The sequence below is a fragment of the Mustela erminea genome, chromosome 17 (assembly GCF_009829155.1).
Source record: "Mustela erminea isolate mMusErm1 chromosome 17, mMusErm1.Pri, whole genome shotgun sequence".
Classification (NCBI taxonomy): Eukaryota; Metazoa; Chordata; class Mammalia; order Carnivora; family Mustelidae; genus Mustela; species Mustela erminea.
In genome coordinates this window covers 57,515,672-57,533,883 of record NC_045630.1, presented here as the reverse complement: position 1 = coordinate 57,533,883, position 18,212 = coordinate 57,515,672, and the positions used below count along the sequence as shown (strand labels likewise).

The 18,212-nt window shown below is 40.6% G+C and overlaps 1 protein-coding gene and 1 long non-coding RNA gene across 2 annotated transcripts in view; one reads left to right on the top strand and one right to left on the bottom strand.

The window, feature by feature from the left end:
• Positions 1–16,346, bottom strand: part of RRP15 (ribosomal RNA processing 15 homolog) — a 39,346-nt gene extending 23,000 nt beyond the window's left edge. The window contains exons 1-3 of the mRNA XM_032318417.1: positions 15,926–16,346; positions 4,726–5,000; positions 2,156–2,253 (exon numbers count right to left, since the gene is read on the bottom strand). Of these exons, the coding sequence (XP_032174308.1) occupies positions 2,156–2,253; positions 4,726–5,000; positions 15,926–16,187 (635 nt within the window). The 5' untranslated portion in view covers positions 16,188–16,346. The remainder of the gene's footprint in view (positions 1–2,155; positions 2,254–4,725; positions 5,001–15,925) is intronic.
• A 208-nt stretch (positions 16,347–16,554) lies between these two features.
• Positions 16,555–17,751, top strand: LOC116576314. Its single transcript, XR_004280106.1, has 2 exons — positions 16,555–16,897; positions 17,388–17,751. It is a non-coding gene; the product is annotated as an uncharacterized LOC116576314 (long non-coding RNA).
• Positions 17,752–18,212: the final 461 nt, after the last annotated feature.

The window sequence follows — 18,212 nt, the reverse complement described above, 5'->3', positions numbered from 1 at the left end:
CACGCACACAGCAGACAGAGGGAGAAACAGGCTCCCCACCGAGCAGGCAGCCCGACGCGGACTCCATCCCACGACCCTGGGATCATGACCGAAGCCCGAGGCAGACGCCTAACTGACTGAGCCACCTAGGCACCCTGATACGAAACTAATTTTACCCTGATATAAAACTAATTTTAAAGTCAAATGAAATACTTATTTAAATATTTGGTCTATAGTTAAGTTCATTCCAAGAAGGATTCTGAAGACTGAGACCTGTAGTGTCCATCACAGCAACCACGAGCCACATGGAGCTGGTGAGCCGTGCAATGCGGCTGGCTCATCCGGACTGCACTGTGCTTGCTCCAGGTTTAAAATATGACTGGATGTGTCAGATTTAATATGAAAACAGAGACTTCTAATATCTCACCAAAAACTTTTTTAAGATTTTATTTATTCATTTGACAGACAGAGATCACAAGTAGGCAGAAAGGCAGGAAGAGAGAAGAGGAAGCAGGCTCCCTGCTGAGCAGAGAGCCTGATGGGGGGCTCGATCCCAGGAACCTGGGATCATGGCCTGAGCCGAAGGCAGAGGCTTTAACCCTCGGAGCCACCCAGGTGCCCCTCACCAAAAACTTTTATATTAATTACATGATAAAAAATAATTTGAATATTTTGGGTTCAATAAAATACATTGGTACAATTTATTTATTTTTACCGTATTATCTAGATAATATGTGGCTACAAAAAAGTTTTACATTATGTATGTGGCTCCCATTATATCTCTACTGGACAATACCAATTCAAACCATTACTATCTTTTCGAGCTTCACAATTCTGTCACCGGGAGAGGCACTGGCCATGTACCTGGAGTATCCCTGCGTGTTCCTAATACGTTTTTCAAGGATGTGAGGCCCTGACTGTTTTTTACACTGGGCATTTCTGCGAGTTGAGTTTGTAGGGTGCAACCTTGAGAGATGAGATAACGTCTCCCCCCAGACAAAGAGCAGGCTTGTTACCATTCACCATAAAAGCAGTGGATTCCCAAGTCGAGTGTTCTTCTGTAACACAACCCATTGCCCGCTCACACATCCTTATAGGGCACCTGTGTTACCAATGAGGGACAAAGGGAACCAGTGGAAATGTGATGCTCTGGCTACTTTGCCAAGAGTAATAAAGTCCTTTGTCTCTGACCCAAAAGTCTCTTGTATTCTGGCAGTACCCAGGAAACTAACAGGCTAGCTTATTAGCTTGTAAGGAGGATAAAACTCCATACCCTTCAGAGCAGGGCTGGAGCCAAAGTGAGGAAAGAGAGGTGCATATTATTAATTTCATTCTCAGAAATCCTGCAGGGTAGATGTAATAGTCCACTGCTTTTCTAGGTAAATAAAATGAAGTAAAAATTAGGTAGCATGCACAAGGACACAGGTAGTAAGTCAGTGCTGGGATTTGAACCTAGCAGTCTGGCTCTATCTAGGTCACTCTATAACACCTATGTGGATTAAAAAATGACCCAATGATATAAGTAACTAGAAAATCAAAAATAATTCCACTAAGTAGAACTGCTGTTATTTTTCAAGTAGCAGCTCAAATGTTCTCTCCTCTGTGAAATCTTCCCCAACTCCCCTGACAATCTCCTGCTGTAAGCTCCCAACACACAGGACATGCCTCTAGTCTCAAAGAGACTGTAATTCCTACAGGTGAGTAGGCAAGGGCCACCTGGCAGCCACCAGATTCTATTTATCTTTGGATATGGAAGACATCAATAAATGTTTGGTGCCAATGATAAAAAAAAAATGCAGAGTGAAAGGACAGCATAAGGTTATTGTAATACATAATTGGTTATGCCCTAAGTATAATGTAAGAGAACAATAATCACCTATAGTCATAAATTCAGATAACCATCGTAAGAGAAATGCATGTCTAATTACACTGTTCTCCTGACTACAGCAACAGTATGATTTGCAATAGGTTCAGACCAAATATACACTGAGGACGTTCGTAATATGCTTGCCTCATGAGACCTGTAAAAATCTTTCGTTGAATTTAGGATTAAATAGGCAGGTTTTGATATAAATCACTTGGCTGAGAAGGCAGAGCTTAAGATCAGGTCGAGTCAGAAATGGATCACTATCAAAGCTTTCATATACTCACTTTTTAAAGGGCAGAACAGTCTTACCTTGTTGCAATTCTCTGAAGATTTCTCTCTGTTTCTTTGTCTTTGACAACATCTGGCTTTACTCTGCACATCATTTCCCATTCCCGCTTCTTATCAAGCTGTGTTATAAATATTGTTATGTGAAAGAATATTAGGCATTTTTGAAAGTGCAGCATACTTTGATATGATACTCTGTGAAAGGACAAAGGTAATAAATCATTCTGGCTTAGTGTGTCACAGCAACTGAAAAAACCCCACACTTTTAGGGGTTCAGCTCAGGGGGCCTGTGGTTAGCACTCTGCATGTCATGTGAGAAGCACAAGTGAGTTTCTGTCAGGCTCTCTGACAGCAGGGGCCTGGACAGCTGCCAGGATACTGAGGCAAGAAGGACAAGGTAGCATAGGAGAGAGCCACATGCTTGACCTGCCACCACCAGAGCATCAGAGGTAAGCGTTAGAAAGACCCCAAACTACGGTCTTTGATAATCACAAGTTTAAATACTGTTTATTTTCTCAAAAACTGTCTTTCTTAGCAGACAGAATAATTAAAAATTTGCATCAGCTTTTAAAATAATAGCATTGTATCCAGTAGTACTCTGGTCCGAGGCACCTGACTTGACACCCCAATACACTGCACTGGTATATACTGCTGTCTCAGGCCAACATATCACCTACAAGCAAATATATATCTTATAAAGATCACCAGGAAGTTAGTAAGCATCAAAGGCAGTAATAAGAATCCGTGGGGGAAAAAAATCTTTTATCTATTGCTTTTCTGCATCCATCTAACCTCTTATTTTTGTATTAATGAAAATGTCTAATCATAGTTATATCAAACTGTGTTCACCATAGATTAGCCTGACTTCTTTCTAAAAAGAATAGATTTCTCCCCAAATAAGATAATTTACTTTAACTGTTACGAAATTCACTATCAGATTATGGCAGGAATTTAGAAATCTTACTTTTACGTTCAAAACAGTTAATTCTTAATTATTTGTAGTATCCGAGGCATGCATAATCCCAAAATAATTTTTAACTGTTTGAAGTATAATTTTAAACTTATGATTAGAAATAAGTACTAGATATTCCAGAAACTGAAAATATTTAACAGTAAAAAACAATGATAATCTGCACAGACTCTACTCAGAATTACGTAATAAGAGCATTTATAGAGACTATGCCCTTTTTCTGCTATCAACGTGTGTTTTCATCCATTATGTGAACAGTATCATCTCCAGCACTCAAAGGATTGGCCTAGAGTTGAGTTAGAGACTCATTTTTTCTTGACTTCAAAATGTTCTTACTTTCACTAGAACACTGGGACTAGCGGTAATTAAGGATTCTAATATTTGTAAAGATTCCTTCAGCTTCTGCCAGATAGTAATGATTCAAATTTTCAGTTGAAAAGCTATCAGTAAGATTTAGAGAAAAAATGTATCTTAAAGTAAAAAGAATATTGAAGAGCACAGTACACTCTGTTTCTAAAAGCAACACTTAGAAAGTTCCATCTTTATACAGCTTTTGCAGAGTACTAGTATTTGGAACAAAGAAAATAATAGGGGATAATGAACTTAAAAGGAAATACATTCCTTAAAAGGAAATATATGACAATCTAAATCTACCTTTCTTTCATTTTTTTTTCATTTTACCTATAAAGTACCTCTTGGAAATTAATACTTTTATATCGTCAGTATGATCGCAGAAAGTTATTTTCACAGAAAATAGTATTTATTTCACTAACCAAGTATTTTAGACACAAATACTTCATTGAGTACAAGGGATTTAAAAACCTTACTATTTCTTTTTATTTTTATAATACACAACAGCAAAATGAAGTCCAACTTTTGGCCTTGAATCAGCAGATTGTCCTAGTCTAACTTCTATGAGTGATTTAACACAAGGTATAATGAATTCGAGTTTATCTAGCAGTGAAACAGTCCATTTCTGGAACTGCAACCAATCCCTGACAAGGACACCTTCACAGATTCATATTACAAAATAGGTTTTTAGCAAAAAGTAACTAACATGATTCTATTGGTTCAGAATCTAATAATGTTAGCATATAGACAGCTAAACTGAATGAAATATTTAGGCCCAGGAATCACTGCCACATGTATAATTTATTTGACTTTAAAAGGTCAAGTTTCTCAGGAGTTTAATTTCTATTTCTTTGCTTAGATGATTAAAAAATGAACATGCTCAATGGAGTAATTTAGACGAGGTTTCTGTACAAAAGCTTGGTTATTCACCCCTATGTAAAAAGCAAGTTAAAGGGTTGCCTGGGTCGCTCAGTGAGTTAAAGCCTCTGCCTTTAGCTCAGGTCATGATCCCAGGGTTCTGGGATCAAGCCCCACATCGGGCTCTCTGCTCAGCAGGGAGTCTGCCTCCTCCTCTCTCTCTGCCTGCCTCTCTGCCTACTTGTGATCTCTGTCTGTCAAATAAACAAATAAAATCTTAAAAAAAAAAAAAAAAGGCAAGTTAAAAAACTGGACTGTTAAGTGGACCAACACTCCCAGGAACAAGTTGGTACAGATAGGAACTAGGCTAGACTAGTCAAACAATCTAATCTACAAAGCAACTGGTAAGACACACCTGTTTTCTCTTCTCTAGCCTCTCTTGCTTTAACTTTTCTTTTTCCTTTTCCAGCTCTCTGTTTTTGACCAGAATAGTGGATTTACTTTTAGGAGTTTTCTTGTTAAGAATTTTAGCCATGGCATCTGCCCAGCCCACGTTAGTTCCAACACTAGCTTCGGCTGTTTGTTCATTTTCATTGCCACAGGGTTCAACTTCATCTTCATTGTCAGCTTCCATTGCTTCATCATCTGAAGAAAAGTGATCCTTTTCTGATTCACAACTTCCTACAGAACCTAAGAGTAGAAACAAATTAAACTTTAACACTGGAGGAACAGGTTGTCAAGGCCACGCCAGATCCCCAGGACCCATCAAAAAGCTAACAGATCTCCATCTGTCTCCATTTGCGCAAGAGAGGGCTTTTTAAGTCCCAGAGCTGCAGTCATAGCAGAGAGCAAAAGGACCCTCCATCCTACTGCCATCAACCCCCAAAGACCTGGCCCCACCACGCTGGGCTTCAGCACCGAGGACCCAGGCAGCAGAAACAAATCCAAAAGCCCACACCACCTTCTACTGTCTCCTATTGCAGATGCTGACATGGGAGCAGTGTAGGGTGTGTTCAAGTCCATGGGCCTTCCTCGTGTCACTGAACTACTTAAAGAGACTAATGAAAATTATTTTAAAAACAATTAACAAAAAACTTTAATCCATCAAGATAATGGAACAATGTTTCCATGGTACAGAGAAGTTAGATTAACCTCTCTGGGGATTTGACCCAGATATTTAAAATTCTGAATTAGTGTGTAGGAAAGTCTAAAAAACAAAACAAAACAGAACAAAACCACCAGCCTCCTTTCATAGAATTTGCATATAACATTATGAAATTAGATGTTTAAAACATTTCCAAAAAATGATCTAATAAAGTAATATCTGCCCAAGAGACTGAAGATTCAATTGCACTGCTGGGTGACCAAATGACAGTATCAAGTTCTGAGCTGTAGACACAAAAGTGTACTGTTGGAATTGTATCCTGCACAACCTCCGAAAGAAGCATGTACAGGATATTTGCTAGCTAGTTCATCTTATAAGGTTCAAAGAGCTGGGATCAGCGGCTTGGCAGAAGTAAGAGTCTAGTTGGTGGCCTTACTTGAAAACGAACTCATTGTGAAGCTTTTATAGTTCACGTTTTGTGGCCCTTCTCAACTTCTGAAGTTCACCGAACTTTACTAACAAGAGCACAAGCAGCCAGCACAGTCTGCAGACGTCTATATGATCCACAGCCTTCTGGGCAGCTCCTGTTTTCTGTTCTTCAGAAGCCAGTGTAACTTACCAGGAAATACTTCAAAAGAGAAAATCATCCAGTAGCTTAGAAACTCAGAATGTTCCTTAATAAGCAGAAGAGGAGTGAACAAAGCATTGCATTTCAGAAGTGTGCGCTGGGTCCATATGCGCATTCATAGCCGAGCGTCACAACCAGAACTTCTCCTTCTACTTGAGAAGTTGGATTGTCCTTTGTTGTTACTTCAAAATAATGTGCCTACTCCTCAGCTCTAAGACCCCTTTCTTCCTTAAGTCATTTCAAGAAAATGTGCATATTCTGATTTCAGATAACACCTTAGCCTTTTTTCCCCTCTTAATTCAGCTTATTGTCATGACCAAAATGAAAGGAGCTGAATGTACAGCGGCCTGTTAATGTCTGAGTGATCCTCTCTCGTCTCTCCACCATAAGCCACGAAGTAAGAGAGAACTGCCAGAAAGGTCCCACTTAGCTAGTCATTATAACACCTGCAATTTTGCTATTACTTTTGCACAATGCTTTTACTTAAGTGTTGGAAATTCATGAAATGCAAAAGATGTAAAAATAAATACTTAATACATTTAAGATAAAAATTTATAACCTTCGAAAACAGCAAATAAAAATATAAACAAAACATTTTACAGATGTAAAAAAAAATGAACCTCAAACAAGTAAGGAAAAGTATCTTCAAAGTGTGCCAGTGTTATCAAAAAGTAAAGGAAATAATAAAGGAACTTATCAGTAATTCCACTGCCCTAATGTGCTGCACATTTCTTTTTTCTCTCTCTTTTTTTTAAGATTTTATTTATTTATTTATCAGAGAGCGAGAGCACAAGCAGGGGGAACAGGAGGCAGAGGGAGAGGCAAGCAGAGGGAGAAGCAGGCTCCCCGCCTAGCAAGGAGCCCGACACGGGACTTGATTCCAGGACCCCAGGACCATGACTCAAGCCAAAGGCAGATGCCCAACTGACTGAGCCACCCAGGTGTCCCTACACATTTCTCAATAAAGAGAAACAAAGTTTTAAATAGAGACTCATTTGCCACATATTTAATTTGAAGCCTTCTCTACATGCTGCACACTGGGGAAATTTAAGAAATCTGAGGACATGGGATTCTAGGCTTTGACATGCACATACAGGTGATTTAAGAACTTTATTATTTACGAAGTATTTTTAAAAGTATCTAGATTTTGCCAAACAAAAGCTGTTAGCACCATCATCCAATTCAATGAAACTAAGGGTCTACTTATACACCAGATTTCAGAGTCACACAATTTTTCCCTCAGAAGCATCTCCTGGGACCACGGTTCCTAGGAAGTACACTGAGAAGCAAAGTTTGGAGAATGTAATTACCTGGAAAATAAAGATGTTAATATTTTACATGTTTTATTCCTCAGAGCCAGTAGCATTTCATAGGTATTAATAACAAAATACACAATTATCTGACAAGTGCTTCTTCTAATAAGAATTTATTTAAACGTAAAGAGGCAGAAAGGGCTTAAATGTCTGTGTGAATGAAGAATACTTGGGTGATTAAAAACAGAATGTTCTACCAGCCCCCAGTAACATGTCAAAACTACAATACTGACATCTAGTGTTTTGTCCTGATGCATTCGCACAGATGGCAACAATCTGACCTCAGTTGCACTGCAAAGGCTGCCACAAGACTTTAGGGCTGTAGGAGCTATCCCAATTCTCTGCTTACAAACTTTGGCTCTTTCTCTTGGTTTGTTTCTTATCCAGATTGACTACCGCAGTACGCCTATTATAGGCACACAATAAATCCGTGAAAAGCCTTGTAACACCATTTCATACAACACATATAAACCAATTTAACAAATTCAAAAAGAATCCACTAAATTGATCATTTTTATTTGATTTTTTTTTTTTAAAGAAGTTCTAGCTCAGAGGTGTCTGGCATTCACTACAAATGGAAATAATCATGTTTTATATAAATTAAAAAATGCCAATGTAATGAGGTCCTCCAGCATACTAAAAACCAGGATTTACTCCTAGGATACCAAAGATAAAACAAATCAGAAAGCAGAACTGGTTCTTAAAATTTTACTGTATCCTATGAAGATGAGATTTTTAAAAAATTTTTGACTAACTGATCTTTAATAACATAAGTTAAGTGCATGCATCTAGGGGCACCAGATAAGTAAAAAATTCCTTTGAAGCCTTCTGCTATCTTTAACATTAAACCCTAAGTTTGCATTCTATTTTTAGAATCTGGAAATTAAGGAAGGGCTACAAAGAACACGTACTGGAATAACTAAAGGTTCCAATATAACTTTCCGCATTTATGGAAATATTCTATTATCAAAGCTGCCTCCGAGCCACTGGGCATCAGAGGCTACTGAGTACTTCAAATGCAGCTAGTACAACCGAGGAACTTGATTTTTCATTCTGATTACTTTAAATTTAAAAAGCTCCATGTGGGGGCACGTGGATGGCTCAGTCCGTTAAATGGCTGACTCTTGATCTCAGGGTCTTGAGTTCTAGCCCCACAGTGGGCTTCACGCTGGTTGTGGAGCCTCTACTTAAAAAAAAAAAAAAAAAAAAAAAAAAAAAAGCCACAGGCAGCTAGTGGCTACCAGCTACCACACTGGCAGGACAGGGTTAAACTTCCAAGGTTCTGAGGTAGGCACAGGCATTTCCCAACTCCCACTGCCTTTTCTCCAAACTTCTAGCTCCCTTTCAAATTTACCATCTGTCCCTGATCCCAGATATGGTTAGCTGTTGGCTAGAAAGAGGGATAAAGTTTTAAGAAGACTTACAGTCCTTCAATATTTACTGTGCACTCATGAATGATGGTGAAGGGAAAAACAAAAAATCTAAGTCTAGGTTTCTCTCCTTGAAGAGGTCATATGTTTAGCGGATAGATAAATCAGTTAACCGATTACAAAACTGGTTTTCCAATATGCAAAATTCTAAGTGCTCTTCTTTAAAAAAAAAAAAAAAAAAGGCAACAAAGAAAGGGTGACTGTTTGGGGGTATCTTTTAATATTTATATTAAAGTTGCTTCCTAGGTAAAGCAAGGGTTTGAATGACAAGAGACAGGAGGAGGCCAAAGAGTAAGATTCCACAACCCAGGTGAACTGAAAAAGGCAGGGGGTATGATCACTAAATCTGGAACAGAAACTCCCTAGATCTGACTGAGTCAATGCCCTGCATAAAAATTAAGATTACGATAATCATCATCATGATGGGCATTCCAGGCCGAATAAACCAGTATGTCCAAAGGCATGGGAATGTGAAAGAAGGTGAGATGTTTATGAAATGACAAGAAGTTCAGACTGGCTGAAACTGGATCTAGAAACTGGATAGTAAGAACTGAGTCTAAAAAGCTCGCTGCTTTATAAAAAAGCTGGTCTGATTTACTACCCAAGAAATAAAATATGCACATTAACTCCCAAATTAAAACCAAGTGGTTTAAAATTACAATGCTATAGGTGTATGTTTCCAGTAAGAGGCCAAACTGCTAGTGCTTTTCTCTCTTGGTACTTACCTTGGGCCCTTACTTTTAAAAAACTTCTCTATTGGGTTAAGAAGGTTGTTCTTTTAAAATACAAATACCATCTGGGAGCATTAAGGTTATTGGTAAACATTCAACCTACTTCACACCTCTAAAATTACTCTAAATCAAACAGAATTCCTCATAAAAACTTGGTAGAGATCAGTTAGTAGTAGTAAAGAGTATGAACACAGAAGTCAGGCTGCCTGAATTCAATCTTACCTCCAGATACAAAATCCCCATCTGTAAAAATAGCAATAAAATAGTATTGATTTCATTGTGGTTTTGTGATACTTAAATGTATTAATATATATTAAAGTTCCTGAAAGAGTGCCTAGCCCATAGTAAACATTTAAGTGCTGATTACATACTACACACAGAGACACACATGATAAGAATTTTAATGTGGTTGTGGAGGAGAAATGAACAAGGAAGGAATACATCTGGTAGCTGGAATCTTCAGGATGTGGGAGGTGCTGGATGGGAAGCTTTAGATGACCAGCTAGTTACAGCACAGGGGTGAAGAACTCAGATTATAAAATCAGACAGACGTGGCATTATGTCTTAGTCCACTACTTTCCAACAGTATTAACTGGGGTGAGTTACCTGACTCTGCTTTGTCTCAGTTTCCTTGTAGCAAAATAGGCATGAAAAATAGTTATCTACCTCACTGGGTTGTTACCATGATTAAATCAGGTAACACATGAAAAGCACTTAACAGACCTGGTACATGGTAGACACGAAATAAATAATGGAGAGTAACCAGTGGACAGACAAGAATGCTGAGAACCTAGAAGACAGACCAGGGATGGGAGATCACAAAACACTAAAGAAAGATGCCAAAAAAAGAGTGGGTAAAAGGGACTTCAATTCCACTGTAACTTTGTCTGCGGTCCGGGATAGAGCCTATAGCGCACGTGCCCAGGAATTAAGTGCAGGCAGGCTACCTTGGACTTGACTTTAGAAGTCATCAATGTCACTGCACTACAACTTGTTTCTCTTTTGTAAAGTAAGCTCTACATTCAGTGTGGGGCTTAAATACATGACCCCAAGATCAAGGGTGCCTCGCTCTACCGACTGAGTCAGCGAGGTGCCCCATGTCCCACAACTTCTCAAAGTACTCTAAAATACTGACAGTACTACCTAGCTAACACTCATTCAGAGCAAGCTACTGTGTTTTTTGTTTGTTTTGTTTTGTTTTGTTTTTAAATTTTATTCATTTTATTTGACAGAGATCACAAGTAGGCAGAGAGGCAGGCAGAGAGAGAGGAGGAAGCAGGTTCCCCGCTGAACAGAGAGCCCGATATGGGGCTCGATCCCAGGACCCTGGGATCATGACCTGAGGTGAAGGCAGAGGCTTTAACCCACTGAGCCACCCAGGTGCCCCTATCTTTTTTTTTTTTAAGATTTTATTTGACACAGAGAGAGAGCCTGAGCACAAGCAAGGGCAGCAGCAGAAGCAGGCTCCCTGCCAAGCAGAGAGCCCAACATGAGGCTTGATCCCAGAACCTTGGGATCATGACTTAAGCCGAAGTCAGACACTTAACTGACTAAGCCACACAAACACCCCTAAATAAATACATCTTAAAAAAATAAAAATAAAAAATAAATTTAGAATATTCAAAATTTATGTTTTAAATTTTTTCTAAAAGGCATTTAGTTTTGGAAAAAAATGAAGTCATCCCAACTTTTCATAAAAATAATCGAAATGAAAAGTGCCGCTCTGAGACAAATTAAAAGATGTGATTACATGTGCCATCTAGACAAGCCAAAGCACAAAGCCTGAAAGTAATCTCCTTCCTGAGTCTGTCCTATAAAGTGCTAAACCATTCAAGTGCCTATGATTTATTTCATTTCTTAGACATGTTCCTTTGCTATTTTAAGTAACTTAAATGATGAAAGAGGCCATAAGCTACAGTTTGATAAAAAGCACATTTATCTGCTGGGTTATTATTATATCTAAAACATAGCTTTGTAGTTTATCAAAAACGAAGCAATAGCTCCTAGGACCTTCTAAACTGGATTGTTATCAAGTCTTCAGTTAGAAGCACATGGCCATTTTTCATGTGTGTGAACAGAACAATTCAAGAAAACATGAAACCACCATTCTTCTCTACCAGTTTACAGTCCTACAGGCACGTGCTATGAGAGAAGGGTTGATCACATCATGGCACTGGATAATGACCAAGGCTTTTTCCACCTGGGCTGATTTACTGACTACAGAAGATTATTTTTTTAAAGACTACAAGCTTAAGTATACAGTTAGCATTGAGTCTAAACCTTTAAGGCTGCATCAATTCAATAAATCTGAGTAATTCAAGGATAACTCAGAGGTAGAGGTTATCAACAACTTCTCCATAGTACTGGATACCATCAACCAGTTTTTCCTTCCTCACCTGAGTTGATTTACTGACTAGGGAGGCTATGTGTGCTTGTATGTGTTTTAAGAATACAAACTTTAGGGGCACCTGGGTGGCTCAGTCGGTTAAATGTCTGCCTTCCACTCAGGTTATGCACCATCCCAGGGTCCTGGGATCAAGCCCCACACAGGCTCTCTGTGCATTGGGGAGCCTGCTTCTCCCTCTCCCTGCCGCACCCGCTGCTTGCACGCTCTCTCTTTCTGTCAAATAAATGAACAAAATCTTAAGAACCAATTATATATTGTATCAAAACCTGCAACAAGGTATCAATTCAATAAATCTGAGCAGTTCAATATTGACTGAGATAGGGGTGTCATCATCCCCTTCATAATGCCCGATATTTATCTGTTACTTAAAATGCCGACTGTAGCATTTTACCTTCCACATATCTGATTTGTGATCACTTGCGATACTATTATGACCAAATTTCAAACCCTACTGAAAAGTATTACAATTTACTAAAATTCAGTCTGAACCATTTCACTATCGTGTAAATTTACATTATATACAAGTTCTGTTAAGTTTACCCTCAACAATACCTTAATACATGAGAAAAATGTAAAAATCACATTAAGAGCAGTTTCCAATTTGGTCGGAATGGTTAAATGGAAATTAACCATTAAAAATTAATTGGTTAAATTGGAAAGAGCAGTTTCCAATTTGGTTGGAATGGTTAATGGACATGAAGTACTATACCATGTATCAAGTTCTACGCCAAATTCTGATACAGCTGTTAGTAAAGCTGACAAAGTTTTTCTTAACAGAACTAGGAAATTTCCTTCTTTAAAAATTCATTTATTTGTCAGAGAGAGAAAGATAGCTCATAAGCAGGAGGAGTGGAAGTCAGAGAAGCAGGTCCCCTGCTGACCAAGGAGCCCGATGTGGGGTTGCATCCCAGGACCCTGGGATCATGACCTGACTCGAAGGCAGACACAACCGACTGAACCAACCAGGCAGGCATCCTAAGAACTAGGAAATTTCTGCGAAGTCTGACAAACACTACTTGAGAGTCTTACACTCATAAAGGCATCATTTTCTATCTTATATAATTAAAGCAAGGAGCAAAAGTTCAAACAATGCATGTGTTTAACCTGTGTGTTTTCTATGAAATGTAAGTATTTTGCTGAAAGAATTTGCTCTCAAATGTTCATATGACAAGGTACATCCTTATCACTTTTTAGGATCCAATTTAAATTCAAAGAGAAGTCTCTGATTCAATTTCCTGATAAAACGAGCCAGTACACTTCACTGTAATAATAAGCTTATAATTTGCAAACTGATTCATTGATGTGTTTGAACCAGATTTAATCTTCTGCCTTTATAGTTTCTCAGCATCCATTCTCTGAAATTTCTGAAAACTTATTAGTTCTGCCAAGGCCACATGTACACAAATTCTGAACTACAAAAGCTGTTTCCGGGGGCGACTGGGTGGCTCAGTGGGTTAAGCCGCTGCCTTCGGCTCAGGTCATGATCTCAGGGTCCTGGGATCGAGTCCCGCATCGGGCGCTCTGCTCAGCAGGGAGCCTGCTTCCCTCTCTCTCTCTCTCTGCCTGCCTCTCCATCTACTTGTGATTTCTCTCTGTCAAATAAATAAATAAAATCTTTAAAAAAAAAAAAAAAAAAAGCTGTTTCCGCTGGTCGCCTTTCCAGAAATAACTGATTTCATAAGAGGAATATAGCAGATTCTGATATTAAATAACAAATTCTGAATTAAGCAAAAGGAGGATGCCCCATCTTATAACCAAGGGACCTACATTATTGAATTTATTAAATAAGAGGCCCTTTATAATTTATCTGTCACAGAGGTACAGTCTAAATCCTGAAGGAAAACGTGGATAGAGACAATTAAGTCAAAACCTAAAGGATACAGATAAGAAAGTAAAGAGAAAAAGGGTAGGGATCAAGAGTACAGGTGCTACAGGGACGCCTGGGTGGCTCAGTTGGTTGGACGACTGCCTTCGGCTCAGGTCATGATCCCGCAGTCCCGGGATCGAGTCCCGCATCGGGCTCCCGGCTCCATGGGGAGTCTGCTTCGCTCTCTGACCTTCTCCTCGCTCATGCTCTCTCTCACTGTCTCTCTCTCAAATAAATAAGTAAAATCTTTAAAAAAAAAAAAAAAAAAAAAAAGAGTACAGGTGCTACAGCCAAACTTCAGTAATGGCTGTGTCATTTATCAACTTGCTGATCAGCTTATGTATTGCGTGAGCAAGTCATAACCATTTTGGACCTCAGTTTCCCATAAGTAAAATGAGAATAACAGCATCAATCTCATAGGGTTGTTGTCAGAATTAAAAGAAATGACACACATATGAATGAGGAGCTTAGAACAGTACACAGAACATACAAAAGCTCAAAAGATATAGCTATTATTATCCAATTCCTCTAACAGTAGAGCACATTCAAAATTTATGGTGCTATGAGTTTTTTTGTAAGTTGGTTATTTGGAAAACTGAATGTTTTCCTTCTGAAAAACATTTCAAGTGGAGCCCTTCTGTCTCTTCACAGTCCTGTACTGGTGCCAGCTCTACCACAGTTTTGCCACTGCCCACCAGCAGTTCTGGCATTCTCTGTCAACTGACATACAGTCAGCAGTGGTATTTATAAACAGGAGTCCCTCTCTTCCTTAAAAGTTCTCAACTGTTCCCTACTGCCTACAAAAGGAGAAGCCAATCTCCTTCATATGGCACACAAGACTCTTTACAATCTGGCTTTATCCTCCGTTCCGGTTTCACTTCTATAACTTCTTTGGAAGCTAGAGCCACAGCAGACAATTAATTCGTTGTGTCCTAAACAGCCCGTGCACTTTAAGAGACTGCACACCACTGTTTGTGCTTTTCCCTGTATGTCTGAGAAAACTGACTTCTCCACCCTCAAACAAAAAATTATTCACCCCTCCAAGGACTAGATGAAATGCCACCTCATTCATTTATTCAGCAAGAAAATTTACTCAACACTCAATACTAAATTTACTCAATACTAAAAACTAAAAAGGAAGGCCCTATGAAAGTAAATAAGACATAGTTCCAGCATCTGGGGAATCTATAAGGTGAAAGACACATTAAAATAAAATAATAACATAGCATACTATGAGTAATATGCATAAGACAGAAGAAAGCGATGCCTAAGCTGGGTTCTACAGGCTATGGATTTCTGTTTCCATTCTTACCATTTTAACTGGACCATAACTGTAATAACTACTTTTACAGCCATGCGAGCATTTGAAAAATAATCTAGGCAGTGAAGCCAACAAGTGATGAAACCCTTGTGTGGGAGCCCAAGGATATCAACGTGGCTAGACACTGATGGGCATAGTAGTTAGGAGGGGGCAGAGTAGAAAGCATGAGACCAAAAAAACCGACCTGAGCTACATCATACAGTCTACGGATTCTGGATGTTATTCTGAGATGCGAAGCCACTGGACCATCTTGAGCAGATAACTCTCCTATGATCTGAGGGACTCATATGATTTAAGCTATGATCACAAAGTATCTTCCCTTCCTTTAACAGGCATCTCTGAGAGATCAGTTGATACTTTTGTTCTACTTTAACCACATCCTCCTCTTTCATTTACTGCCATCAGGTCTCTAACTCCCAGAGTCAGGCACCTACCACACGAGAAAAGTCAAACACACCACCCATCTGCCTCTTAGCTCTTTTGGCCTTTTGCTCCCCGTTTCCTAAGAAACCTTTCCCACCCTTGTCATTTTAAATAACCCCGCCTCATTCTGCCTTCTATCATTGTAACCTTTTTCCTATTGTCAACAGCACCAGTTTCATCCCTTTTCATCAGTAACAGTGACGGTGAAAAAGGCCTAGTAAAAGCGCCCCTTCCCTAACCACCACCTCCAGCCATTCTCACTGGGCCAAAGTCGCTCCTTCCATGACCCCCAAAATGAAACTAGCCCCGAAGTCCGTCGCATTCCCTACATTCCGCGAATCCAATCCGGCTTTTCTTTTCAGCAGCCAAAGCTTAATCCTAGTCGGTTACCTCCACTGTCGGCAGCGTCTTTGCCCTCATCTTCCAACTCCGAAGCTACTGCCCTGGCTACCATTTTCATCTTCTTCTTCTTCTTCAGCGAATTTTTCAGCTTTTTCCCTGCACCCACACGTGGGCCGCCCACGGCCGCGGCCATGTTTCCTCTGTGGAAGCGCCCGGAAGCGTTGCGCCCGGTGCTCACCACAGGACCTCGGCCTTCAGTTCCGGCGACACAAGGTTCCGGGGCGGGGCCATCTAGCCTCTGACTGTGCATCCGCGGGAGGTCTGCGGGGTCCGGCGAGTCTTTACCGGAGTCCGCTCCGGGGGCGGGGAGAGGAGTGACTGTCCGTTCTCAGACGACCCCTCTTCCAGCTCGCCCTGGCCTTGGACAGCTGCCGCAAGCCGGAGAGGTCCCCTTTGCTGGTCTCCCTGTGGTCGCTTCCCTTCCGGGCCGCCTTTCCGGGTGTGGGTTCCGGGAGCTCCTCCGAGGTCCCTGACTCGCCCCTGCAGCCGGGCGGCCGGGAGAGCGGGCGCCGCGTCGGGAAGGGTACGGGAGTGTCATCCTCTCTCCCCAAGTACCGAAGTCCCAAAGAGTCACGACACACGCGACACACGCGATCTTTCTCAAGCACTGGATCACGTAAACGCCCTCTGATTAACCCTTTCCTGGCGTGCGATCGCGAAGCGGAGAGCGGGTCGCGGTCTGCCCGGGACCTAGCGGGCTCCGGCCGCGCGGGGCCGACCTGGGGTGCGGATCTCGGGCGGCCGCGCGGCGCTCCTGCCCGCAGGGCGGCTTCTCCCTGAGGCAACCCTTCGGGCAGCTACCGCAATCTGGCCCTACCGTTTTCCCCCTCACTTGTTGACTCCTTGAAAGTAGGACCAGATCTCGTTCGTCCTTCCACCGTCCCCGAGGCTGGCAAAGCTGGTCCGGAGCAGGAGATCAGAAAATAATCTTGGAAGGACAATAAGCGATTAACGAAGTTAGTAAGTCAGACTCCTAATACAGCAAACCTTTATACATCCTGTTCTGTAGGCCGGAAGAATTCTAAAGGCTTTCCTTCAGCTTGATGTTTTCCTGGTAGAATGTTTCTTGGTTTTTAATAACCTAAAATCTGTAAGAGAGTACGGATTTCTCAATCCCACACATTCCAGCTGCTGTTTGGGGGGCTATATTTACGTAAGCCAAACTCAGTACATTTTAGTATATGTGCTGCCAAAGCGAGCACAACTCTGTATTTTAAAACAAAACAACAGTGTGGGAAAAGTTACATTCCAAATACAATCGGTAAAGCTCAAATTCCAGCTTTTGAAAAGTGCAGCTCTTGTCAGTGCAAGAAATATGTCTGGGGATGCCCCCTGGGACATTGCAGGCGCCTGGATTCTCCCAGTCCTGCTCAGTGTCCATCTTCCCTCGCCACTTAGTGTTGAACCTGTGCCCTGCTGACTTTCCTACTTAACCTTTGTTTTGGCCTAGTGTTCTACACGGAGTTCAAAAACAAAGTTGGGAAAGCATTGAAGAAAACTGTAGAGAAGAAACAAATGTTAGAGAGAAAAATGATGACAGTGGCAAGAAGGCTCTCTGGCATAGAAGGTACCATTTGTTAATATTATTGAAGATCAGGAGTGGTATTCTAAGCATTTGACATCTTAATATGATGGCTTATTTTGGAGAGTCTGGGTGGCTTAGTCTGTTAAGTGTAAGGCTCTTGGTAGGGACTCAGATCATGACCTCAGAGGGGCGAGATTCAGCCCAGGCTCAGGCTCTGCTTGGGATACTTTATCTTTCCCTCTGTCACTCCCCCACTCCACCCACTTCTCCCTCTTAAAAAAAAAAAAAATGATAGCTTATTCATAAGTAGACAGTTACTATGTTTAGCTGTAATTTAAGGAATTGCTGGAAAGGTAGAATTGGTTGATTATCATTCATTCATTTTTTTCCTTTTAAAAAATAGTTTCCAGATTTTCATGCAGAAATCTGATTTTCAGAAAGGGATTGCTACTGTTAAGTGGGAGATTCCCGTGTTAATGCACTTAATCTTCACCAGTGTGGTAGGTACTATTGTTCCTATCATAAAGATGAGGGAGCTGAGGCACACCAGAGATGGAGTACTTGATCAAGGTCATAGCCAGCAAGTGGCAGAATCATGTTCAAACCTGAGTAGTCTGTCTGCTCCAGGGTCTGTTCAACCACTGAGCTATATTGCCTACTCAGACTGTTGCCCTTGACGTTTAACACGTATGTGCAGAGAACAGACAATGGAAATTTCTGGCAAGCACTGGAATACGTAATTAGAAAAAA